We start from the raw sequence: 26,832 nt of genomic DNA on the forward strand, positions 1-26,832 counted from the left end.
TACGTTGCACATTCTCTGCACCGTGATCCATCCAGTACTCAACAGAAAATCTCAACTAACGGGGGTTCTCTTTCCAAAACGGACTATTTAAAAATGTCAAAATGTTCACGTCTTCCAGGTAAAACAGTCAAATATTTTCCATTCTGCTTACATTGTGCAGAGGAGATTAAATATACTGGGAGGAAAAGGTAAGACAGCACAGGCAGAGACAGGTGAGTGAAAGCTACAGGGGCGTGAGAAGGAGTGAAACGTCGTATGGAGTCGCTCACTGATTGACTGGTGGGGTGAGTCTTTGGCACACACATACAGAAAACACTTTTGTACCAGTCTTTCTATACTCCCATATTCCTCAATTCCCACCTCTGTCTTGTTCTTTTCTCTTGCTCCTTCTTGCTCCTTCTTGCTCCGTCTTTGCCTCTCTACACAAACAAATCAATCTTCCTCTGAGGTGTTGGAGATGAGCTCGGCCAGAGAGAGGCATTTTGAGTGTGATGAATGGATTGCGGGAGGGGGAGGGTTGTTGTAAAAGACGTAGGAAGAGTGGGATGGGAAACACAGTGGCGCCTCTTCAGCAGGGAAGGTGCTATCGAACAGCCGTCCTCATTACTAGTAGCTTGGGGGGGGGGAAACTGCTGTTCAGGAAAAAAAACAAAGATGGCTCTCTGATCCTGCACTCTATTCTCTGCAACTCCTCAAGCACTTCACGTCTTGGTGAGAAGCAGATGAAATAACTGACTTCGCCTCGCACGCTGTCTGCAGGGCCTGCACAGAGACACATTCAAAGGGAAAAAGGGAATCATTGATATTTACTTGGCAAGATCCGATTCCTATTTTTCTAAAAGACTCACCCGCTGCTTCTACAGTATGTGTCTAAGAACAATAATGGATCGCATACAAACATGTCTTTTTTATAAGGGAAATGTCCATTATACAGTGTGTAGCTGTAATTCCATACAGTGCAGGAGGGACTCTAAGGTATACAGATGTGGTTATTATATTGTATCATCTCCCACTCCTGCCGCATCAAGAGGGAGAGACCCTGCAGGGTTTGGGAGAAGAGCTGGTCTGTGCGATTTCTCTGAGGAGAATGTGAATAAATTACAATATCATTTATTTGAATATATTGCTCCCCTTGTGGCAAGTTATTTGAAAGAAATGAAGTCCCTAACAGGGTCTCAAGTCGCCAAGGAGAGAAGAGAGAAACACCTATACAAGCTATTTATAGGTAACATTAGCTAAAGTTAAAATAATAAAGATTGTATCTGAGTTATGAATGTGATACTCCTTTTACAGACTTTCTATAAACTAGCACCAGTGTTTATTTCCTTTCAATTGTTCCGAATCTGGAAAGTGGCATTGCTACAGCTCGGTATGCTATTAATCTATACACATATATCAATGCAGCAAAAACACAGTATCATGTCATAAAACATAAAACAATAAGGACAATAAATCCTATTTAGATGATAATGCAGTTCAGTTATCTTTGACTCACATGTTTTGCATTAACTCTGCTAAAGAGCCAGATATTGCCCTCAGAAGTTAATGGGGAACATAACAGAGCTAAAAGGTGAGTTAACATCGGTTTTATTTTTTGCAAAGCTGATCGCAAGGGTTTGAATTGCATTTGTTTTTATTGTTAACCTTGGAAAATGGCACAATTTCAGTAAAATGAAAAGCAGGATCTCTGTTGTTTTTTGTTTGTTTCTCTGTTGCTAGAATAATGAGAAGCTCCTACTATAGCAGACATTACACACACACTGCACATGTCACTTAATGTAAACAAAGACCTTGATAGAAATAGCCACGGGGTGCTGCACATCATACCTATGCACAGCAGTGCTTGTGGTTGTCCTGGTGATATGTGGTTGCTGGGGTAACTTGGGAGTAGATGGCTGACCCAAGGTCATTTTAAAAGAAGTTGTGGCGTAGGAGGATGAGAGGATGAGAACAAACGGAGAGATATTGATTTTTTCTTTTTTTACATTGTTTTTTTATAACACGTTTCAATTCTGCTCGCTTCAGGACAGAACAAAAATCAATTAATCTCGTAAGAAATGGTACTGAAAGGGGCAACATATACTTGTATGCATTGTATGCATAGTAAACTGCAACATAAAACGTGTCCACATTAAAGGCTTATTGAACATGTTGGTGTTTCATTTCAATGCCATTTCTTTTTTGAGGCCAAGAGTGAGATCTCACTACCAACCTGTGGGATTAGTTCTGCTAGCACTCTGTGTTAAACAATACATCTCAAACAGCTCAGACTAAGACCATCACTGGCAGTCAGCTAAGAAGCCAAAAACAAGAAGAAAGCAAAGGATAGCGAAACTTTCCCAATTGGGGTGATTGTTAAAATGAAGAAAATATATCAAGTGATAAAAGGTAAGAGAGAACAGGGGAAGTAAAAATGAGTGTGTAGATTGCAGCAGGTTAATGGTTAAAGGTTAAAGACAATAGAACAAGATGAGTAATCATGTATATCATGTGCACAAACACGCACACACATGCTCTTGGATTATCACCTCAGACTCTTCAAGGGACTTTCATTCCATCAGCTAAAGACATTGCCTCCCTTATCACTCTTCAGACAGCTCGCCTCATTGGCTCAGAGCTAAGTTTTTGCATACAAATTCACTACTTAACTTGCTAATGAAAGACCCCGGCTTGTGCCTTAGAAGCCTCAGCAGACAAATAATATAATGGCTTGAAGTGAATGCAAGACGAACTCCCAGGTTAGGGCGCGAAGACAGCGGCCCCCCAGCAAACAACGAGGGAACGTAAACGTGGCACCTCAGCTCTCCAAAATGTAATTACAGGAGCTGTGACATCTGGGCTTCTGTCTCACTGCAGCTTTCTGCTGCTCCGTGTTGAAGAATATGAGACACAAAGACAAAGCTCCAATGCATCTCCCAGAGGTGGGCAACAGAGATTGAGAATGACATGACTCAGGAACAATTCTACTACAAATACATCTATTCTCATTCGTTTTGTAAAAGGATAACTGAAATGGGAGATCATACAAATAACGTGAAGCATTCTTCTTCTTTTTTTGTTTCATATAGGTAAGACAGCAATTATGCAGTATGATGAAATGCCTATTTGAAATGAAAGGGTGTCCACATGTTTCCCCTTAAATGGTATTTTAGTTGCAAATACACTGTGTGTGCGTGCGTGCGTGCGTGCGTGCGTGCGTGCGTGCGTGCGTGCGTGCGTGCGTGCAGTGAATACGAAGTCAGCAGTAATGTAGTCGTACAGCGTGTATAGTTTACGTGTTAGGCTACAACTGCAAAAAACCACCTGCTGATAAGACTGAAAACACTGCGGTTAGCCCGAGATCTGGCAGCATCACAGCTTAAGCTTAAGTTGGGTTAACTTTTGAGGTGAACAGCTATTTTCATGTAAAATTCTGCTCCTCAGCAAACTCAGCTTGTTTGCAGGTATAGAATACTTTTTTTTTAACTTCTCAATGCAAAATATGTTGGTATTTTCAATGGAAAGCTTAACCCTCGTTACAACTATGTGTTGATAAGCTGACAACTGAGAAGCTAATTGAAGAGAAAATTCAGATTTAAATCATCTTTGCAGGGGTGAAAGTCCTGTTGAGCTTGTTGGTTTCAGGTTAAGATCATTAACCGCTGCTTCAGATTAAGTGCATGATAGGCCCTTAAAAGACTCTATTTGTGTGTGACAGGCTATAAAACTGCATTCAAGACTCTCTGAGCTCAGACTTTTCCAGGAGTAGGATGATGTGAGGTCAACAATTCTGCACCAGCGCCGTTTTTGACAAAGGCCAGGGGAGGATTGTCAATTCTACAATTTATTTGACAAGACAGGTGCTTTAAAGCAGGTCACGTTCGCTTTTTATGGTAATCCCTTTCTGTTTACATCTGCTGTCAGTCCTAGAGAGTCAGAGACACAAACAAAAACAGAGAGAACCTAGAAGACTACTTTAGGTCCATCCGCCACCAATCACTGGTGAGGGAGCCAAACCCTGCCAACTGGAAACACACATTTGTTGCCAAGCAACACCAGTGACATCAGCAACCTTCATCATCACCCCCCTGCCAATGGCATTTGGCTCTTAAAATAGCCCACAGATTATTATCAGGCTTCAAAATGGCAGACATTTTCTCATATGCACATAAGGGATGGGGAGTTGGCTTGGTTCCAGGTGACTTCAGGGTGACAGACTGTGCATGCATGTCAGACTTGGGTGGGAGGGGGTAAGCAGATGTTAATTTATGTGTGCAAGTCTTTCAAAGAAGCATATAAAAACAGAGAGATGATGAAGCTAAAAGGGAGAGATTGAGGAGAAAGCAGTATATTGGCTAATGGGACAGGATGAATCGGCATATCAGGTGACAGGGGAAGGCTGAGAAATGATTGAGTCTGCTGCACATGGGAATAACGAGCACACCAATCAATTCCACTCCGTATCAGAAAAAGAATCTCGCCTGCACCAGCCAAGCGTTACAGAGTGAAATACTAACCAACGAGCTAAATTAGTCAAATTACACAAATTATCGGTGAGCTTGTTCGGACAATTAAACATTTCCCGCATAGAATGTGTAAAATTGGCGTTGCATGCAATTGCTAACAGGAAATGTATTGTTTCACCAATTGAATACCAGTTGGTGGAACAAAATATTCTATGGGCTCTGCAGAAAGTGAAATCCAAGCCTGCTTAATGCTTATAATAAACAGTGGTGCAGTCATTAATAGTCTTAGCAGGCAAGCCTGAAAGTAAGCATCATAAAGGGCTCCATTGACCAAAAGCTAATGGGATTTTTCCATTGGATTTAAATCATGGCAGAAAAAAAGATCTGTGGCAAACACACATTCATGGTACCTTCAGCTAGTGTCCACATATTAACACCACTTTTATAATCGTGAAGCGTAAATGCAATTTTATGAAGTAAACATAGGCAAACGTAGGCATGACTTCATAGGCGGACTCAGGTTCGGCGTGATGGCGTTTATTAATCCCATATGGTCACTTGTTAGCAACTGCCTGTTTTTAACTTGGAATCAACTCTCCCAAAATTGACTTCAGTACAAGGGAGTCCTAAAGTGCTATAATGCTAACTCATTCCTCATTGTTAGGACTCTAATGTTTTCAATCTAAGGGACCCAAGACACCTTTCCACCAATGACCTCCCCTCTGCTGTTGGTCATGCTGCCTGTTGTTCGGACAACATCACAGCAAACCGCCATGTGTCAGCTGACTGTCTTTTTTTTCTTCCCACCGGAGCCCCGTGCAGATCTAAGGAGAGCTCTGGAGTGAGCGAGTGCCTCTGGCTCTTTGTGTGATGCGACTGTTGATACACAGTTGGCTGCAAGGTAAGGAGAGTCTCCAGGGGATGGATGCGAAAATTATGTGAAACCAACCCTATTTTTAATCTTTTCAGCAGTATGCGCCTGGCATAGCTGATGAACTGTTTCCAGTGAGGGGGAATGATGTCAAAGATAATGAATTAGATTATGCATCTTTTAACAGGAGCTGGAAAACACACACTCTGTTTGATAAATACAAATGTATAGTGATGATACAGCAGCGTTACAATGAGGAGCCTATGAATACACTTCAAAGATTTTTCAGAGAGACAGGCGTGTGGAGAAGTGGTTCAATAGGGTTTTAATCAAAATCAAATCAGGTTTTATTTATATAGCACATTTTAAAACGATTTTTGGTCGAGCCAAAGTGCTGTACATGCAAAAATCCCATTACAAATATATTTTTTTATTCTGGAACCTTCCAACTAAAGTGAAATGAATTGCTTGTTTTCCAGACATAACACAGACACCAATATCCAGTCTACAGATGTTTATAGTCAGGGATTTACTGAGATATCAATGAATCCAGGTATGTTTCAAAGCTGCTACCTGAACCCTAGAGGAACTCATATTATTCTTCTAAAATGTTGGATTTCTTCACAAACTCTTCCTATCATCGCTCACAGTGCCTCTTCTCTCATGATCGAATAGGACTGCAGCATTTTACATTCAAGGATTACAAGCATGCAGCAGGAAAGATATATGAGCAACTGCTCCGGTGATTTATTTTGGTCAACTCCATTTTGCAGGTGAGGTACAAATGCAAGGACAGAACTATTAATATTTATAGAAGAGATTTGTGAAAGAAGAAATTAAGAGACTATCACAAGTTTGAGAAATGCATGAGTCTGAGCTGGAACCCAGAAGACGGAAACAATCTTTGCGTTTCAGGTGTTTTGAGTATAATGAGTTTCTCAAGGAGGAGTAAATGAGCCTTGAAAGTTAAACTGCTTGCCATTGAAGACGATGCTTCTCTTCTGCTGGTGGGGAAGATGAAGAGAGTTGTCAAAGGACAGACATTGTTAAAAGTTGCTTGATTGATGCCCCGTCTGCAACGAGAGGGTCGGACAGTGCATCGTGACACCCCCAACAGGGTGACTCATGAACTCAGTACAGGCAGAGGGAAATTGTAAACACACCAGTCTAGATGTACTGCTTTGAAACGGCAGATGGGCTTACAAAAATGTAATTCATGTATTTATTAAAAACAATTCTCCTGAAGAAACAATAATGGATTTGTCCTGATAAAAAGCAATTGCATTTGCTGTGTTAAAATACTTTATCAATGAACAGTATGTTCCATATTTGTACAACAAGTTCTGGGTAAACATAAACTATTTATAATCGGGCTCTGGGAATACTTCTCTACGTCTGAAGTCACTTCAAGGAAATTGTTGTTGAAAGATAAAATAACAACCAACCAACTGTGACTGCTGCAACAAAGTGGAAGTGGAAACATTCTTGATGGTGAACCCAGATGAGCTCAGAGAGCAAACACACTTTGAAAAGTGGCTCTGTTCCTGCAGTTACATAAAGAAATGACAGAATTATAATGTTTAATGTATATGTATGCCATGGTGGAGTCTCTTTCACCAGCGCGTTTGAAGTCAAACTGCCTCAGACACAAAGAGAAAGCAAAAGAGACGACCCACTCAGCCGTGAACATTTGGATTGCAGCGCTGGCCACTAGCTGACGGTTATTGAGTTTAGAAAGGGGTGAAGAATCCAACGGGATGTACACATCCAGACAGAAACCAAGAGGGAGCCAGAGGTTTTCTCCAAACTCAATAAATCACCTGACTGGGATACCCACAATGTGTGACAGGTGTTTGGGTGGTGTGAGGCAGAGAAAAACGAAGTGAGATTCAAACTTGTCTGCGGAACAAACATCCATTTGTTAAAACAAAATGAAAGGTTATCTCAAAAGGAGTGAGGTTCAGAGAAAAAGAAGGAAATCAAAAGCTCTGTTCAAAACATCCCTGTGAAAGTCTAGTAAAGGTCTAATGCCCCTTTCACACCAACGCAACTCCGGTTCAAGCTCCGTGCTAGAGCTTTTCTGGTTCAGAACCGGTTCTTCGGTTTAGCGCCGGCTCTTTTCACACCGCTCAGAGCCCGACTGGTGCTGCCGCTGCTGCGTCATGACGTCGCTGAGTTTCTCCCCAACGCCGGAGCTCACCTCACAACAACAACGGGCCGGGGACTGCGTCGGGTCGACGATCGTGTTGCTTTTAATCATACGAAGCCAGATTAAATTAAATAACGACTTCTCCAACCTTATACTTTTCTCCAGAGTGCCGTGGTTCATTGTTTATTAATGTGTTTCAGCGGCATTTACCGACCGCTGCTGGCTGCTCTTCAACGGGAGTGTATTCTCCCGTTAGCTCCGGGTTAGCTCACACGGCTCTAAAGTATTCACTGTCTGACTGTCACACAAGCAGCTGATACATATCCCCAGTTCCCCTTAAGTGAATGTGTGTCAGTCTGAATTGACGCTGTTTGGTGTCAGTCTGAATTGACGCTGTTTGGCATCACAACGCTGTTATGAAAGTTTCTCTGGTATAACATGGGTGATGTTAGCATAGCAACCGAAGCTAAACTGACTACTTGCTAAGCAGTTTTCTACAGGCACTTTTTACCGGGGTATTTTTCATTATGATTCTACTTGTGATAGTCGGACATGACAACCTGTGCAGCCCATGTATTGATTCCATCCGATAGCTGCTATAATAACAAACAACACGTCTGCCTGCTCTCCACAATGATCAATAACAGCGAACGGATGGTCAAAGTAAGGTACAAATAAACAGAATCACACGAAGCCTGGTTAGTGTTGCCTGACTTTATAAAGCGTGTTTTTTTTAACAAGTGTGTGGTTGCGTTCTCGTCACTTTGCTCAGCACTACTGCTTGTTACAACTTTTATTTGCCGTACTCGCCTTAACTGTTATCTCAGGTTAATCTCGCCCCCCTCCGACGTACGCGTGACGTATGCGGTTCTTGCTTCTAGACGGACAACTTTTTGGTGCTCGAAACGAACCGGATTCCGGAGCTATGACGCTGCTCCGCTGCGGTGTGAACAGGAAAACCCGGTGCTTTTCAAGCACCAGCACCGAACCGGCCCTGAAACACCGTTGGTGTGAAAGGGGTATAAGAGGGAAATACAGGAAGAGAGTATGGTAATGTGTTTTACATAACAAAGTTAACATCTAAATCACACAGCACCAAAAGGCTTGCAAATGTCATAATTCTGTGTTTGTCTGTGTGCATCGGTGCCTGTTCTAATCCCTCCAACTCCCACACTGCCAACAGAAGCAGGAAATGCTCATCCACAAGCCTTAATAAAGATCTCGGTATGGATATTTAAACTGAGCATAAAAACACCGCAGAGAGGGAATTCTCTGCCATTATTGCACTTCAGCAAATTGATTTTCACTTTATGAGGCCTATACTAGACACAAACCCACATTTTAAAAAGCGGTGTCTGAATTTTAGTGCTGGATGGTCACCACTCAGGAATGTGTGGTCCATCAGTAAACCAGCAAGATCATTGCTCCCCAAAATGAGACGGAAAGTATTGGTGCATTTGGCCCGTCTTCTGTCTCATAAAAGCAAGTTTAAGTTACCCTCAAACTGCAGCCAACAAGGTCAATCTTTGTGATAAGACTAAACTCCTTTCATGATCTCCGAATCGCCAGCAAGAGTTGTAATGTTCAACATCCAGATGACTTAATAAGGTGAAACATTGGAGTCTAGACTAGATCTTGAAGGTTGTTTTCTTTGTACCTGATGATATAGATTGTATTTAAGAGTTATTTAAGGACATTTAGGGGTAAATACCTTTAGGTTTGTGTGTGTAAAGGGCTCATAATTGGCCAAAAAAAGGATGATACTTTTTTTAAGGAATTGGACAGGCTTAGCTGAAATGGTTCTGCCTTGTCTGCCCTCTGTAATCCGTTCGGCCTTGAAATGTGACTCGAGAGGATGCCGCTTTGAATTGAAATGCAGCATATATAGATAAGTCAACAGTAGAGTTATTTAAACCCAAGAGGCAGAATTGATACAATTTCATTCCTGCGATATAACAATATTGAGCTCTTCACACTCGCATTAAGCCGGACAGACCAATCAGAGAAGTAGACCAATCAGAGAAGTGGGCTAATCTGCTCTGAGATCAGAGTGTGCTGCCTGAACAAACTCAAGGTCGATGGCATTCCAACGGTCCAGAAACAGTATTGATCCCATATTTAACACAGAGATGTCGTCTTGTCCGGCATCGATCCTCCGGTCTCGCAGGCAGGATATATTACTAAACAAAGAGTCATACAATTGTGCTCTTTCACTGTCGCGTGCACATTTATCATAGTATCATAGTGCTTGGGGAGGACGGCAATCAAACATACAGTAGGTGGTGAGGAGGGGAGGACAACATTAGCATGATGGCATGCTGCCCGGATTCATGCCTCACATCCAAAACAGGGCCTTAACTATTCAAGAATCATTAAGAACAGAGGCCTAAGAACAATGCAGGGGAAGATTGCATATTTTATTGTCCAGACCTACAACCGTGTGTTATAGAAGAAGGTGAATTGTAAGGTTAAAAGATTGCAAACTTTCCAAGAAACTGCAAACTCACTCTTCCTTGAGTAATGTAAGACCACTGGACTGTAATTAAATGGGCATGAACATGCTTTTAAAATAATGATTATGACTTCTCTGTGAGCGTGACATTCATCTAAAATGCATTGGTGCAATGTGGCAGCTGATATATTGGTTACACTATCATTTTGAAAGACCTATTGTACCAAAGATGAACTTTTCAGAGTTTTGTTTAAAGCTCCCATGTCATGCTTTTCCGGTTATTACCCGTCCCCTTGTGTGTTATGAAGGTTTTTATGCATGTAAACGGTGTGCAGAGTCAAAACCCTCAAAGTACACCCTGTAGCGAGTAAAACTCTAACACAGAAAATACCTCCACAAAACGCCTCGTTGGAGATACGTCACTGCCCATTTGAGTCTTCCATTTCGTTCCGGGTACGGCATGATGTCAAGCGGTACCCGGAACGAAATGGACCAATCCCGAAGAGCCGTTACATTACGTCCGCGGAGCCGTTACGTTAAGCCCCCGCTGATTGGTCCAAATTGACCGATCCACGGACTTCCTCACACACACATCTGTGTGCAGGGAGCAGGCAGCTCAGCTGATTTCTCCTCCCTGGCTGCAGGCTGATAACAGACAGTTGGGATCGCGGCAAAATTCTCTCTGCAGACCCATTCTCACAGCGTTTATCAACCTTTGTCTTACTCAATATCAAGCCACACTTATTGTTTTTACTTCGGATGTGAGTTTGTGTGTGCTCAGGATGAATTTGGCTGTGTTTCGCTATGTATCCTAAACAAGGAAGCAACACCTCCACGGAGCTCAGCGCGATTCACAACGTCCCGACCAATCAGAGCACACTGTGCTCACAGGGAGGGTGGGGGCTGGAGCTTTTGGAGCTACAACGAGCCGTTAAAGGCAGAGAGTGAAATTCAGTGAATACACGTAGTTTACAGAGATGCTGTATGAGAAACCAATGTGAGTTTGGAAAAATGCACTGTATAAATCTATTTTAGTAGACCTCAACAATGGAATTATGATGCGCATCGAGTGTAAAATACCATCGACAAGCTGATGCTGACAGCCCCGCTCCTGCCGCCCGCTTGTGCCCACTTCCACGCTCACTGGCAGGCCCGGACTGGCCATCGGGAGGACCGGGAGGGAGTGTGTATGTGTGGCGCGACTCGCGCGAGCGAGGCACACCTTACGTGTTGTTGTTGTTAGCATCTGGTGCTAGCTAGCTGCGCTAACGGATATAAGGAGCTGTTTCAATGACATTTCGCCGACAACTGCGCCGAGCACTTGACTTTATGCAGGTAGCCTGACAGTGGGACATTGTACGAAAAGTCAGCACACTCAGCACGGATAGTACGCGCAACATGATTGCAGCGTCCAGGCAGCTCCCATTCGAGCATATATGCCTTGAGCTGCACATAGCTCCAACGATCCATCACAGTGTCCACACACACACACACACACACACACACACACACACACACACACACACACACACACACACACACACACACACACACACACACACACACACACACACACACACACACACACACACACACACACACACACACACACACACACACACACACACACACACACACACACACACACACACACACACACACACACACACACACACACACACACACACACAGTATTATTGTATGAGAGAGGTTCCAGGTTGAATTGAGGCGAATATTTGTAATGTTCAGAGGTTGTTGTGTTTAATATTCATGAGAATATTTGTCATTGTTCAAATGATAATAAACAAACATATAAAGCATATTTGTCCACTCATATGTTGATAAGAGTATTAAAAACTTGAAAGATATCCCTCTAAGGTACATTTAGAACAGATAAAAAATGTGCGATTAATTTGCGATTAATCGCGATTAACTATGGACAATCATGCGATTAATCGCGATTAAATATTTTAATCGACTGACAGCCCTACAATAAATACAATTTATAGTCTTCTCACTCTGATAAGCTTAAGAGGAAGACGAGTCTAACAGATCAAGTTAAATTAAAACATCATATACAGTTCTCGCTGTGAAAGTACTTGAGGTCCTTTAAATGCTTTCTCAGTGTCTATATCATAAGAACGTAATCCCTAAAGTTTGGAGGGTAAAGTGCTTCTCAATGTACTACACTGACTAAATTAATTGCACAAGGCAGCTTTACACATAGCATATGGTGAAGGATACATGCTTGAACAAATGTAACCTTTACCTCCAGAAATCCTTTGACATTAAATCTATAAAGCGCAGTCTGCATACTTTGGAGGCATGTACTTCCTATTTAACGGGAAGGAGAGATTATTGAATAAAGTAAGACAGGTGCGCTTTATATATCCAAATCTTTCATAGTGCAGCTCTAAACACATGACATCAACTAGGTCACATCTGGTCCGTCTCTCTGATTGTCTGAAAGTATGAAAGAAACCTTCCTACCAGTCTGCCACCAGTGATCCAGGACAGGAACCCCAAAGCTCCTCTTTGCCCATTCCAGCGTCTCCACATCACAACGCTCTCCAGCCAGAAATAACGACCGCAGCCTGCAAGGACACAGAGCACATCTGTCAATCACCTTGAGGGAACATGACATATGTACACTCTCAGAGGAAATGGTAAGAAAAAAAGATATTCAGTTGCAGGCTAGTTTTGGGAGTTTTAGACCAAGTGTCATTATTCAGAAAACTTTAGAGTAAAAAAGTTCAACAGACAAAAATGGGATGCATAAACTTTTTTGCAAATTATTTTTTTTGACTGAAAATCGGAATTTGTGTTTAAAGGGCTGACAACAAATCCTGGCCATTATCATACGATCAGATCTGTTTCGTAACCTAAAATGGACCTCTTCACTTGATTCTCTTGAATGCAACTTGGAGCTTATGCAATATCTATTAATGTAAATGGTTTTTTTAACACAACTAGTTTGCCTTTAAGGCAGCAACCACCACTTCCTTGTTCCTATGATTCTCACCACCTTTCATGACTAAAAGATGTTTGCGTTCTGTCTGTGACCGGATCCTCCATAAGCTCGGCCATTCGACTTTTGCTTTGAATGTCAGAAAACACAACATTGAAACTTTTTTTTACCGATGAAACATTCCTGCATTTCAACGTATTTAAAGTGGGATGTTCATCTCCGAGGAAACAATCTTGTTGGGAATAAGCTGCCCTTTCTCCCTACAAAGATGTTGCCCTCTGTATGACATCTCAGTCAGTATTGATGTGACCCTGAATCATGGAGTAGCAGGAATCCACAAGTTCTTGCAATGACATCTAAATCTATCCCAATTATCCCTCCATCACTGCTCCCTTCTAGTTCCTCCTAGTTTGGATTTGTACTTTTCCCTGGCTTCATGAAACATTCTCCCTACCCTACAAGTGACCCAACACACTGCAGTTTCTACCTTAACCCTCCACTGCATTCCATATCATTCTTCTCTGCTAACCCTCCTCCTACGGCTCATATCTTATTCCCAACACCGCTCGTCGCTCCCTACAAAGCTCTGAAGAGATCTGTAACCTTGTCTCAGTGGAGCCATATGCCAGTACCAACGCTTCATTTTCACACAAATGACTGCCGGTCATCGCTCTCAACTATACGCAGGGCTAAAATGGCTTTCCAACTCCAATCAAAATTGAAGTCACATTCTATAAACTTCTAGAACAGGAAAAATATATTTTCATCATGTCACTCTCTCCCAGCTGAATCATACATGTTCTCCTCCTACTGGCTCTGTGCATTATATTCTGTGCTGTATATTGTTTATGAAGACTGTTTTCTCTGTGATTGCAGAACAATCAGAGAAATGTCGTTAGTAAGCTAATTAAATCATATAAATTCCGCCTACCATCCAGATGTTGAAAGATGCCTGGGGGCCTTCTATCAGTTTTATTGCAAATAACACTATTCCCATGATTAATGGGGGAATCTTCTCCACTTTGTTTGATAAGTTCTAAAGGGTTCTGAATGTTAAAACATATTGTCATTTCATAAAGATAAAAGAGGACAAAGCAAGTAACTATGGGCTTTAAATGTACGTTTTTGTCTTACGCAGGTCTCCCTTGAAAAAGAGATCAATGATCTCAATGGGATACAACCTGGATAAATAAAGGTTTGAAATGAAATGAAATGAAACAATGTGCCAATTTAGAAACAGTAGAAACCCATATTTGAGCTTATTGAAGGTATCATGATGTATCAGACATTTTAATTGTATAGTCATATAATTTAAGATTTTAAAGAAGAGATAACTGACACCCACACTCATCACATTATCTGAATGAATAGCTATGGCTGTTTTTATTCGATGAATTATGTTAGCTTTTATTTCTTTCATAGGGGTTTTATATGACCCTGTGCAGTGGAAACACAGGGGCTTTGACCTTGTATTTGTGTTGATTACCAACTTTAATGTTGAGAGGTTCATAAAAACAGCTTAAAGGATAGAGATTTAGGTTTATGCCTAGACTGTATCTATTATGAAAGAATTCCATTACAGACCATAATGAGCTGTCAGACAGATAATGCCCTGCAGGAACTGAGCTACAGAACATGGGAAAGATGATTGATTGATTGATGCACTGCCCTGGCAGCGACCCTATGTTCCAGCTGAGCCCACTGCCATGCTTTAGTTATCCAAGCACAATTCAGATTCTGTATGTTTTTCATGTTTTCTAAAGAGTTCAATGGAAGTACAAGTTTGAAAGATTCACAGAGACTCGGGCCGTTTCTCAATGTCGATTATACCTGCTGCAGAGCCACTATTTCAAGTATACTACGTCATCGAGTGGCGCCGAATGCTGGGCATTTAACATGCATTTAACCAGTCCTTCGGCGCCACTCGATGACGTGGTATACTTGAAATAGTGGCTCTGCAGCAGGTTTACTCGACATTGAGAAACGGCCACTGTGACCTCAGAGATGGTGTTGGGAGGGCGATCGTTTGGCTGCTGACCAAGTTCATGGAGTGTGAGTCAGTAATAGCCAGTGTAAACATCAGTGTTTACAAAGATCTTCAGAAAAACTTTCGTTCCAGTCTTTTTTTTTAAAGGAAAAAAAAAGAGGGTTAATACGCAAATCATTAATGATGTTGATGTTTCATCACATAAAGCTACAAACATATTTTTTATGCCTCAACAGCTTGTTAGTTGTTTGCAATTTTGTTGAAAAAATACCTTCCCCCATCTTAGATATGGATTTCACTGCCTAACATACTGTGTCCACTGATTAAATGTAGGGACATAATTACCAATTTAAGCACCATCTGTTTCAAAATAAACTTCCTCACATGCATACAGTTTGAGGGTGAATACACACTTCATTTGTCCACATTTAAACCAAGAAATGCACCACCTGTTAAGTTTATCCAGGCAGTTACTCCAAGTAACTGGTGAAGTAAAGTACAATGATAGAAAATGTACTAAAGATGTATTGATGCAGTGCTGTAAAAAGAATAGATGCTAAAAGCAAATATGATTTTTCTTTCATGATAACAGAGGCTACAACATGTTAACCATTAATAACTATTCTATGATAGTTTGTAAAGATAAGACCACCACAATCCCTACAATATAACCTTGGAGTAGGCTAATAAAGAAGAAAAACACATATTCTTAGTGGCAAAGGTTATCCACGTGATAACCTTTTGTCACATGTTTTAGGTCTACAAATTGCTAATATGCTTGAAGCTGATTATGTGAGCTTAGTGTGGCAAAGGTGAAGTTGGAATAAAGGAGAGATGTTCATTTAGGGAAGGAGTATATAGAGTTTATTCTAGTCTCAGTGGCTTAAAAAGAATGCAGGTATAGTTTCCCTTCAAATGTAATTTATATTTCTCTAAAGTAAGAGTTAGTTTGTCTGTTCCACCGTTCCATTCATGCTATATGGGGAAAGCTACTTTAAGCTTTATTATTGAGCTGTAAGTTATGTTTTAGTTTTTTAGGCTGTTTTTTTAATGGACTCTTAGCTAAATGAAATAAAACATCTTGTACATTGCCACTTTAAAAGACAATCAAGTTGCAGACATCACCACCTTTAAGAGCACCAGCTTTTAGTAGGCACCAAAAACCATTTTTGAGTGGAGTCTTGCCATGTGTCCCTTATGACTAAGGCTCTCAGCATTTGTTCGACTTAAAAGCACTACTGACAGAGTGTTTCCCTCTTTTGTCATGCTACATTTATGCAGAGAGCTGCTGCCTTCACAACTTTAGACAGCCTTGAAGCCAGACTCTCATTGAAGTCGAGGGTGACGAGCAATACGGCTCCAGAACATTGATAAGAGTCCAGTGCCATTACAGTGGAGCGGGTTCCGGAGGGAGGGGATATCTTAAATTGTCAATAAACCGCAGACAGTGTATTTGATCTGTAGTCAATTATTGTTTGTCCTCTCTAGCATGAAATTATGTGTTTGATAATACCGTTTGCTGAAAGGTTTTACTACTTCCATCAGCACACTTTTAATTAAAAGAACCATTCGACATCGACATATCTTTCCATGGGTTATAGGAAGTGGCAAAATGCACCGACTAGAAGTGGATTCATTTGGTAATATTGCAAAAACACTCTAGCAAATTAAACTTTCATTACATTTTCATGAACTCCTACACAACACAAACCCCTTAAATGCCATGATATTAAAAGGCTGACATTCAGAGATTCAAAATGTTGCATCTTTGCAGCAGAGAAATATTTTTGGAGCTTTGAAATTGAAAGAACATTTCATGTGTCTCAAAACATAGCTGTCCTGCCATGAAATGAAATCATGTTTCGTTGCTTCCTTTGTGTCGCTGCCTCTGTGTCATAGTGACATGTTTTGTTCAGCGCCGAAGGGAAATACAGTAATCTTTCACCAACCTGCCTCCTCCAAGGGGGAAAAGACACATTAGGAGTAAGAAAGAGCACACAGGAACAGCATAGGACTGATTGTTGTAGGGTCAGAACAATATTCTCTACAAATATTGCAGAAAATAATCTGTCTGCAAATACCGCCTTTTAGAAGGTGCTATGTATTCAGGACAGCAGAACATTTATATATCTTCAAATTCAGCACACAATGCCAGAGTTACTGAATGATTCACCGGGGCCAGAGGTCACCTGCACTCAGAATTGCTTTATGATTGTGTGCTTAAAGGTATTTTCAGACTGCAGAGCAGAATGAAAGTGGTGAGTTGACACCACAACCCCTTAGGTCCAAGTCTTGAATTAACAATACTGATCATTTGGACATGTATTTCACTCTCTAGGCCAAACCAATACCATGACAACCAGTTGTTTTTTAACTCTAAGCTACAGAAGACCTTTACATTAAGACAGCAGCCAGGGAAACAAGTTCTCACAGTATAATTTAATACAGGTGAGCAGCAGTGACCTGCCATTGTTTGCTATCCATCCTGATTAACACCCAAGTGAGTTGAACTGAAGGTACAGACGGTGAGCAATGGAGGTGCATCAACAGATGGCCGGAGACGAACGACAGGCTGGACAGAAGGTGCACAACACCCTCAGCCAGGAGATATCACACGTTTCTAGCTCAGCACACAATCTGCAGTTGAAGGTTAGAGCCAATACACACTGACTTTATTAGAGCAACTAATAGGGACTTAGTTTTGTATTTCAGTCTATAGATCAGTCAATTGTCATGATAGAAGCATGGATCACAGTGTAAAAGGCTAAACATTCTAGAAATGTATGTTTACTCTATGCGTCACCCCGAGCCAAATTGAAAGCAAAGTATCTGCAAAGTTTAGCACAAAAAAACGGATGCAAAGTATATTTTAAGAGATTTTCAAATGAAGACCTTTCAAAAAAACGACATTTTACTTGTTACCTGAATTTGTTTTTGATGGTCTGTAAGACTTGTACGTGGGCTTCTTTGACATTGGATTGTTCAATGGCTGGGGTTTTTATTACTGTAAGATGAATGTATCATTTAGTCAACACAATGTTGAAATTATATCATCATCAGAAATGTCCAAAGCCCACTGCAGCATTTCCCAAGTTACTTTGCTTGATTTAGCAAATTACAATCACAAAATGTTTTCACCTTTAAGATACTGCAACCAATATTGCTTTTAAAGATTGATTAATTATTATCAATCATCAGAATAGTTTATTATATTCATGAATCAACCTTTTATTGTAGCTCAATGGTACAATGTAAAATGTACTTATTCCCTTAGTGAATAATGTATTAGATTAAGTGCACATTTAATAGCTGATTTTGATATGTTCTGTTGAGTAAAGTGTTGCTGTGTACCTAGATAGGGGGTATTTTTTCCCAATTGCAGCATCAGGGTCCTGCTGGCGGATGGCTCGGATGGCAGTGGGGGCTGTGAACATGGACGAGGCTCCGTGTTCAGATAAAACCCGGAAGAAGGCCCCAGGGTCTGGAGTCCCCACAGGCTTACCCTGGGAAACGCACAGCGTGTCAGACAACAGATGCTTAGTACACACACAGTAACAAGGATGCAGGTAAACAAATCTCATCAATACACAATCCAATTCACAAAGAGTGGTAAGGTAAATGTGAAATACAAATACAATACAGTAAAATAAAATAAGATATAGGTCCGAGGAGGAAGAAAGGTTGATATGGAGGTTTAAAATGCACTTCAACTGTGAACTACAAACCATGAGTTGTCATAGTCAGAGCAGCTGTTTAAGTTGGAGAGGCTTATTGGAAGGCTGCCATCCAGACAGATGGGCCCAGAAATCCATGGATTAGAAAACAGAGTTGCACTATGGGAGAATTGTTTGTCAAGAAGGAAAAGACAAAAGACGCCTCCAGGCAAAAGCCTCCACCAGCTATTTCCACTGTGTCTCTTGTATTCAACTAGTCTGTCCCTACAGTGAGAAGACTACTGCAGATTAATGAGGGTGGTAAACAGCAGCCTCGAGTTCTGGGTGTCATTTCTGCTGTGAATACATATTTGTGCATGTGTATTGATTTGAGGAAGACAAAAAGTTGGCAGCATCACGCCTGAAGAGACGGCTGTTAGCACACACGCCACACAAGACTAACACCGAGGCTGGAGTCAAACATTTATTTAAGGAAGGCTGAGTAATTAGTGGCACAGCAGTTCTGCTTCCTGCATGTAATGTAATGAATGTCCCCCAGCATAAGAAACAAACACTGGGACACTCACACGGTAAGAGACAGACACACATCCCTCTTAGCACTGGTCTACAGTTTGTGATGCTAATAACCCTCCATATAATAAGGAGCCTGCAGAGAATATACTCCACTAGCCAGGGGTTATAGGACTCACAAAGAAAAGCCAAATAAGCTGTCAAAATCAGATCAGTCATGCAGAAAATATTTCATGAAGAGCTTGTTTATTTATTTACTATTTATATTTATGAAGGTCTGCTGCATGTCAATGTTGTGCTCAGTGGAGAGGCTGTTTCCTCCAGGTTTCAACCATTATGTTGAATGACCATTTGGCTGAAATATACTATACTATATACAGCATAACCTCCAACATTATTTTTTCTTATAAAATAGAAAAACTTTACAAGTTAAAAGGGAATTGAAGGTTGAATTTGTTGTATTTGCCATATGATGAAGGTTGTTTGCAGGTTCCTTAGTATGGGTACTATTGTGCCGTACAATTGAGATATTTTATGAAACTCATTAAGCTAAACAACAGATTGCTGCAGGAATGAGTCCTAAAACTTTAGGACTAGGAAATGACTTATTGCACTTCCCATATCTTGAAGTCAATCAATGTATTAATAAGTATCTTAAACTTCTGCTTGGCACAGAGCTTATTTTCCTCAAAAGTACAATAGTAACAATTCTGTAGGCTTTTTATTGAGGGAACCGGAGCAATATCCGTATTGACATAAAAACATTTGTCATCCCTGCAGCACACATACTGCTTCTACACTACCACAAAATAATTAATTCAATACAGATGCTTTAAACATAATGTTATTCCAACAGATGTATTCTGCAAGCTTAAATGTCTTTTAACACCAGTGTGGGGGTGTATCAACTGCAGAGGCTGGTGACACTTGAAACATTGACTGGCATTGGTGAGGAAAAAAAGGAAAGTAGAAAAAGGAGTGAAGCTGCAGTCTGTCTCTTGGCAGTAGACTGTAGCAGCCAGAGTCAAACATGGCAACAGGGTAACACAGAGTCCCAGTCCACTTAAACTTGAGTTGTTGACCAAATATGGATGTATTCAGCTTGCAGAGTCCACAAACGCAGATACCAAGCAGACATTACAATCTGGCAGCTTTTTAAGTTGTACAACTCAGGGTTTTATTGTACTTTCTCTAGTGTTAAATGTTTGCAATACTGCTGTTGTGAGTGGTAGATATTAAAACGTGTCAACAGGGACATACCTCATAGAGAATTGTGCTGTTACCATGGAGCAGAGGACCATAGCAGATGTAGGAATGTCCGACCACCCAGCCCAGGTCTGACGCTGCCCACCAAACCTGCAACAGGTACAAAAAAAAGATGAAAAATGTATAGAGACTCAGAGTATCAGTTTGTCAAACACCAGAATTAAGTATTGTCTCAAAAATTATTTGAACTCTTTCAATTCCCTTTCTGCCAACAATGATAACACTAGCAGTACTCGAAGACACTATACATGTAAATCAAACTACCTCCAATACTGAAGACTGTTCAGCTACCATACATTTTACCTGATCTTCTCTCTAAAAAAGAACAATATATCTGTTAACTGACTGCATGCTTTGTGCTTAAACATGGCTCTAACTCAGAAGAGGATGCTATGCTATTGCCTTACGTCTCCAGAACTGAGTCCATAAATATTTGACATGGTCCATTTCAGCATCACAGCATAGCCTGCAGTGTCTCGCACAACACCCTGGGGGACAAGATAAGAAAAAACATCAGACTAGTGACAGGTATTGCATTTGGCTGACTCAAATTTCTGTCTTTTATTAATAAATGGTTATGTGAAAAATGTTTTGAGCATAACAGTCTGTCCTGAAATCCTCATGTCTCCAATTATAGAGAATTGCCCAAACTTATGGCCGCCCTACAGCAATAACTGAGAAATTCACAGTAGCTCACAGAGAAAATGCTGGCAATAATAACACTATTAAGCGCAGGAACTAGCCAGCAGGTAGATATTTTATATCATCTGTTGGTCAAACACAAAATGAGAGCTGCGTTTTCTTCCATTTCCAACTGCCTCCAGGCATCTCTTCCTGCATGAGCTCCAGCTCCTGCTGTGGAATTGCTCTGTCTTATTTATCTACACATCTATTTCACGGAGATGGTGTTTGGATTGGCCGTGGATTGTTTTGAAGAGTCAAAGAGTCACACAGAAGCTCAGAACCGACATTTAGACGAATCCTAAAACTCATCTATGAGAATGTATGTTTCCATGATGTCTATAACTGTGCAGCAGGTATATTTCCCCCTGCTGCGGATCACATCTCTGTAAAGTCAGTACCTTTGGCGTTCCAGTGGTCCCGGATGTATAGAGGACATAGAGAGGGTGGTTTGAGGGAACAGGAACACAGTCATGAGGTCGAGCTGTAGCCATCTCCTCCTCCCAGTCCAGACTCAACTCCGGACTCATTGACACTTTTTCCTAAAAACAAAGAAGAAAGGAGGGACGTAAACTCATTTTCCTTACAGTAAATGCTGTAATTAACTAGAAAAGTATTGTCATATTTCCATTACAATGTGCAAATCTTTACTTTTTATGTAAATCTTAATAATTGTATTATATGTTATCTTCCTATTGAACATTTTTACTTAAACTTCTTGTTTTTATATACATTTTATATAAACATTTTTGTATTTTATCTTTTATTTTATTCTAAAAAGGAGCAATGGCCATAATGTAAAGTATCAGTGGGTGGTCATACAGTGTGAGATATTCATCAGTGTCAGCTGGCTGCATTTATGTTTTCAATATGTATTTGTCATTAGTTTGAGAAACAAAAACACAACCTTACCTTCTCACTTCAAGTCAAATAGAAATGTATTTAAAATGATGTTAATTTTGTTCCAACCAACGTCAGTACTTTGTAATCTCTTATATTCATCAACAAAGGTAATGTCAGGTCATAGAATAATGCTCCTTTCATCTCCAGTGGCTGACATCTTTCTCTTTTCAAATCTCTTTCATACTTTTTATCATTTAAATCCTCCCAAGAGGCTATAGAAAAGTCTGGGTCATTTCTTTCTTTGATTCTCAGAGAATGAGCTCAAGACACCATTCAATATTTCACATGGACTCCTGAGGCAGAGGACAGACAGCCCATATAACCTCCAGCAGGCTGAAACGCACCCTTTTTATTCTCTTTAGTCAAAGCCATAGTCAAATGTGGCTGATTTAACTACACTTTCATGTTGGAAGCTGCGTTCACAAAAACCACAACCTCTCGCTCACTGCATGCAGTAATTGATAAAGCAGCCGCAAACACTTTCAAAGTGGAGCTTCACACGATTTGAAGGGGATTATTTTCCTTTGAAAACCATTTTTCCTGAATTCAGTGCTAATCGACCCATATCCACCATGTTTATATGCCAAGAAAGATGCAACAGCGATCTCTTATTGCACGAGACTTTTCACTGATCAGTGCTGTACACTAATCAGATCAAATACAATACAGCATGTACTGTTGTTTCATTAAAAAAGAAAGAGTCAGACAGAAGTACATTGCGTAACTGATGACATCTATAAATTGAGACAGAAAAACCGTTTGAGAGGAATGAGTGCAACACTGTGCACTTTTTAAGAATAATTTATTTTCCTAGGCGTAATATTGAATGTCTCTTTTATGCTTGTGTTTATGTGAAGCAAATGTCAGCTTGCTGTCACCATTTTCATGCATAATTGTGTGCTGTATAGTCATTATGTGCAGCTCAGCCTGCTTCCAAACTGGATCTTTGCCAGGCTGTTTATGTCAGGTGGAAACCTCTATCGCAATTACACTATACATTTTCTAACATCTGCTTGTACTAGCTATACATTGTTTCTTCCTTTTATACAGTGGCAGGATTCCAAAGTCTTACTACCATAGCATTGAATAAAACGCTTCGTATGTAATTACATGATTAAGTCTGTTTCAAATGTTGAAAAAATGGCAACCCCTTGCCTTAGAAAAAACCCATCTCCCAACAGTACTCATCAGGTTTACATATGGCTGCCATATTTCAGATTCATTTATATCCCGTCACATAAAAAAAACCTATATTGACAAAGAAGATTTGTGTTGCTTAGTGCTTCTTACCATGTTCGGCCTGTTGTAGATGAGGACTTTAGAGGGTTTGTGAGAGCTAAGCTCCAGGGCCTTCTCCACCAGAGGGATGTACTCTACTCTTCTGCCTGGCTCGATGCCAAATGAGGCTGTGACCATCATCTTGGGCTGAGAAAAAGAGATTAAGGGTTAGTTCAATTGTGTTGAAATGTCACAAACTAACAGCATGTTTATATAAAGCTATACTAGAAGCAGGGCCTAGGACTTTTCATCATATCTGCCTTGAATAATGGTTTTGTTACATTGTTATAAGGGTATTAGTGGAATGAATGTGTTGCCATGCATAAGTGGACAGACCAGCCAAATAAACAAAACACAGAGCTTTGATAACATAGCACACAGAGTGACTTCAGTCTCTGCTCAGGTAGACATTACTGCACTCAAATTTCACATAGCAATATTTGTTTGCTTTTATCTTGATGCTTTGAATATACATTTGAAACCTTTTAATAATACTGTATTCCTTCAAAAGTATATTTGAATAAACACATCACATAACAAAGATCATCCTTTTCAGAAAGAGTCTTTTTCAAAATGTCAGATTTGTCCACTAATTATATTGTTGGCTTGTTAAAAAATCTTATTGCAGACTGAATCAACATTTGTCTTCATTGTTGGATTGAGAAAAGGAAAGGCAAAGCCAAGTGCTTTCCACTGTGAATGATTTATTTTGAGCTCACTAAAACAAAGAAGCCTCAGGCACCAACGGCTTTCAGTGTTTCAGGTATTGTGCAGGGTGAATGGTGAGCATTTTTAAAAGCACATAAAAAATGGGAATTGAAAACTATTACTTGCAGCCATGTAACTGTCCCGCTTCACATCAGCCTGTCCTCAGTTTTATTGAGAGGTCAAGGTACTAAAGAGTGACATTGAATTAATAAAAACCATGTAGTCTTTTTGCCATGGCTCATGAAAAGGATACATTTTATGTGCAAGGTCAATATCAACGTTTTCTAACCTTGGCATGATCGATGCGGACAGAAAGCTCTTTGGAAGCAAAGCCGCCAAAGATAAGGCTGTGTGGCGCGCCGATCCGGGCACAGGCCAACATGGTGAACATGGCCTCCGGCACCATGGGCATGTAGATGACCACCAGATCTCCTTTCCGTACACCATTCTTCACCAGGACTCCTGCTAACCTGGACACCTGGGTCAAGACACAGCACACAATGCAGAGAAATGAATATCAACATGTCATTTGGCTGTTAGCACTTCACTGTTTAAATATCTTATATTATCTCCATTAATATAATTGTTCAGGACTACTTTAACCAACATAAACGATTAATGGTTAAACAAATATTGCTTATCTGGAATTCTTCCAAGAGTTTTGTGCATGATGTTTTAGGTTACAGTGATAAAAAAATGAGATTAAGTGCATTTAAGTGCATAATCGATTGTGTATCGAGTGTATTTTTGCCTGTATAAAGCACATTTAAGTTCTATAATTGAGTTTTCATGGAACTGAAGCATCTCCCAAATGTCAATCAAGTTAATATCTCACTTTCTTCTCTTTTTGCAACATATTATTTTGCTGTTCCTTATGCTAATGCTGGCACACAGCAGAAAGGCCTGACAAATTGTCTCAGTTAAAGGATTCAAAATGTATTTATGTCATTGTAACCCTGACAATCTCCAATTTCAGTGCTCAAAATCCAACTAAGCTTACCTTTATATCTCACAATCCATTTTTACTACACATCCTGGCATTTTAAAATCAGGCTTTAACTGTTTGAGTACTTGTATTTCCCTTTTACAAGTACTAAAAAGGTCAGCGTGATACATCTATTTAGGAGGTTATGATGATAACAGGATAGGAGGTCATTGAATGTTCATTTCGAGGTGGTATAAAAAGGTTTGGCATCTTATGTAACTAATAATACTAAATGAGTGAGATATTTGTATAATGGAAAGGCTCTTGGTATTGTTGCTGTGTTGTTCTCCGTTTGACACAGTAATACAACTCAACATAGCAAAGTGACTAGCTCTTCAGGCTGTTCAGTTCTGTTTACCTGGTCCTGAAGTTCCCTGAAAGTGATGATCCGTTTAGTTCCAGTCACAGGGCTTTCATAAATGATGGCAGGCTGCTGTCCACGGCCGCTCTCTACATGACGATCCACTGCATTGTAGCACATGTTTAACTTTCCTCCAACAAACCTGAAAGAGACACATATCATTAACCAACAACCATATTTGAAATATGAACAACCTTTATCCTTTAAAACATATGTGTATATATCTTAAATACAATAAACTGTTGTTTCTGGCCCAGTAGACAAAAAGCTGGAAGGTAAGGTTCTTTCATTTGACTTAGGAATTGATCATAACTTGATGAAGCTACTTCAAGCTAAAACATGTTCAGTTTGCCTTCACAAGCGGCAGTAAACAAATCAATGCACTTGATAATATGACAGTTTCAATTCATTGTGGTGCTGTGCATGTGGATAAGAGGAGCAAGCAGGTTGAGCAGATGGTGTTTTGGAATCCAGTGAGATTCTTCATTTTAACATAGCAGCAACAGAATCACGGAGCTCTGTTTTTTTCTAACACACTAGATAGTATAATTACCCAGCAAGTAAACATACAATGAACTTTTAATTGTCATTTTTGTACAATTGTGCACAACATTTATCCATCCATGGGAGTTGACATCTTGAACCTCTCTGAAGAACCAGCACCTTACCATGGTGGAGAGGTTTGTGTGCCCTGATGAACCTGGGGGCTGTGTTGTCTGGAACCTTGTGTTCCTGGTTGGATCTCCCATGGCAAATTGGTCTCAGGCAAGGGGCCGGACTAAGATTGGTTTGAAGACCTCATGAAAGACGAACTAAGAAGTGAGGATACCCGGCCCGGGGTCCCCTTCTGGAGCCAGACCCAGAAGGAGGACTCGTCGGCGAGCGTCTGGTGGCCAGGCTTGCCACGGAGCCCGGCCGGGCACAGCCCGAAAACGCAACGTGGGCAACACCTCCGCTTCTCTGTCCCGCGGGCCCACCACCTACGGGAAAGAGCGATGGGGTCGGGTGCGCTGCCAGAAGGGTGGTAGTAAAAGCAGAGGGTCTCGACGGACCAGACCCGGGCGACAGAAGCTGGCTTTGAGGACGTGGAACGTCACCTCTCTGGGGGGGAAGGAGCCGGAGCCGGAGCTTGTGCGGGAGGTGGAGCGTTACCAGTTGGATCTGGTTGGGCTCACCTCTACGCACAGCGTCGGCTCTGGAACCTTACTTCTGGATAGGGGTTGGACTCTATTCTTCTCCGGAGTTGCCCAAGGTGTGAGGCGCCGGGCGGGTGTGGGGATACTCACAAGCCCCCGGTGCTTCTTTGTTGGAGTTTACCCCAGTGGACGAGAGGGTCGCCTCCCTAAGCCTGCGGGTTATGGGGGGGGACTGTTGTGTGTACTTATGCACCAAACAGCAGTTCAGAGTATTCGGCCTTCTTGGAGACCCTGGAAAGAGTCCTGTATGGGGCTCCTGAAGGGGACTCTTTAATCTTGCTGGGAGACTTCAACGCACATGTGGGCAATGATGGAGACATTTGGAGGGGCATGATTGGAAGGAACGGCCCCCCTGATCTGAACCGGAGTGGTGGTTTGTTACTGGACTTCTGTGCTAG

The 26,832-nt window shown here is 41.0% G+C and overlaps 1 protein-coding gene across 2 annotated transcripts in view; it reads right to left on the reverse strand.

Annotated features, from left to right (window-relative positions):
• The window catches only part of acss3 (acyl-CoA synthetase short chain family member 3), a 39,247-nt gene that overhangs the window by 7,612 nt on the left and 4,803 nt on the right, over nt 1–26,832 (reverse strand). The window contains exons 2-9 of one of the 2 annotated variants that reach the window (XM_034133514.1): nt 25,236–25,380; nt 24,182–24,370; nt 23,197–23,331; nt 21,405–21,545; nt 20,730–20,810; nt 20,317–20,412; nt 18,224–18,375; nt 12,408–12,511 (exon numbers count right to left, since the gene is read on the reverse strand). In XM_034133514.1, coding sequence (XP_033989405.1) covers nt 12,408–12,511; nt 18,224–18,375; nt 20,317–20,412; nt 20,730–20,810; nt 21,405–21,545; nt 23,197–23,331; nt 24,182–24,370; nt 25,236–25,380 — 1,043 coding nt within the window. Of the gene's footprint in view, nt 1–12,407; nt 12,512–18,223; nt 18,376–20,316; nt 20,413–20,729; nt 20,811–21,404; nt 21,546–23,196; nt 23,332–24,014; nt 24,082–24,181; nt 24,371–25,235; nt 25,381–26,832 lie in introns of those variants that run through there. The other variant, XM_034133515.1, reaches the window with a different exon arrangement.

The sequence above is a fragment of the Trematomus bernacchii genome, unplaced genomic scaffold (genome assembly GCF_902827165.1).
Source record: "Trematomus bernacchii unplaced genomic scaffold, fTreBer1.1, whole genome shotgun sequence".
Classification (NCBI taxonomy): Eukaryota; Metazoa; Chordata; class Actinopteri; order Perciformes; family Nototheniidae; genus Trematomus; species Trematomus bernacchii.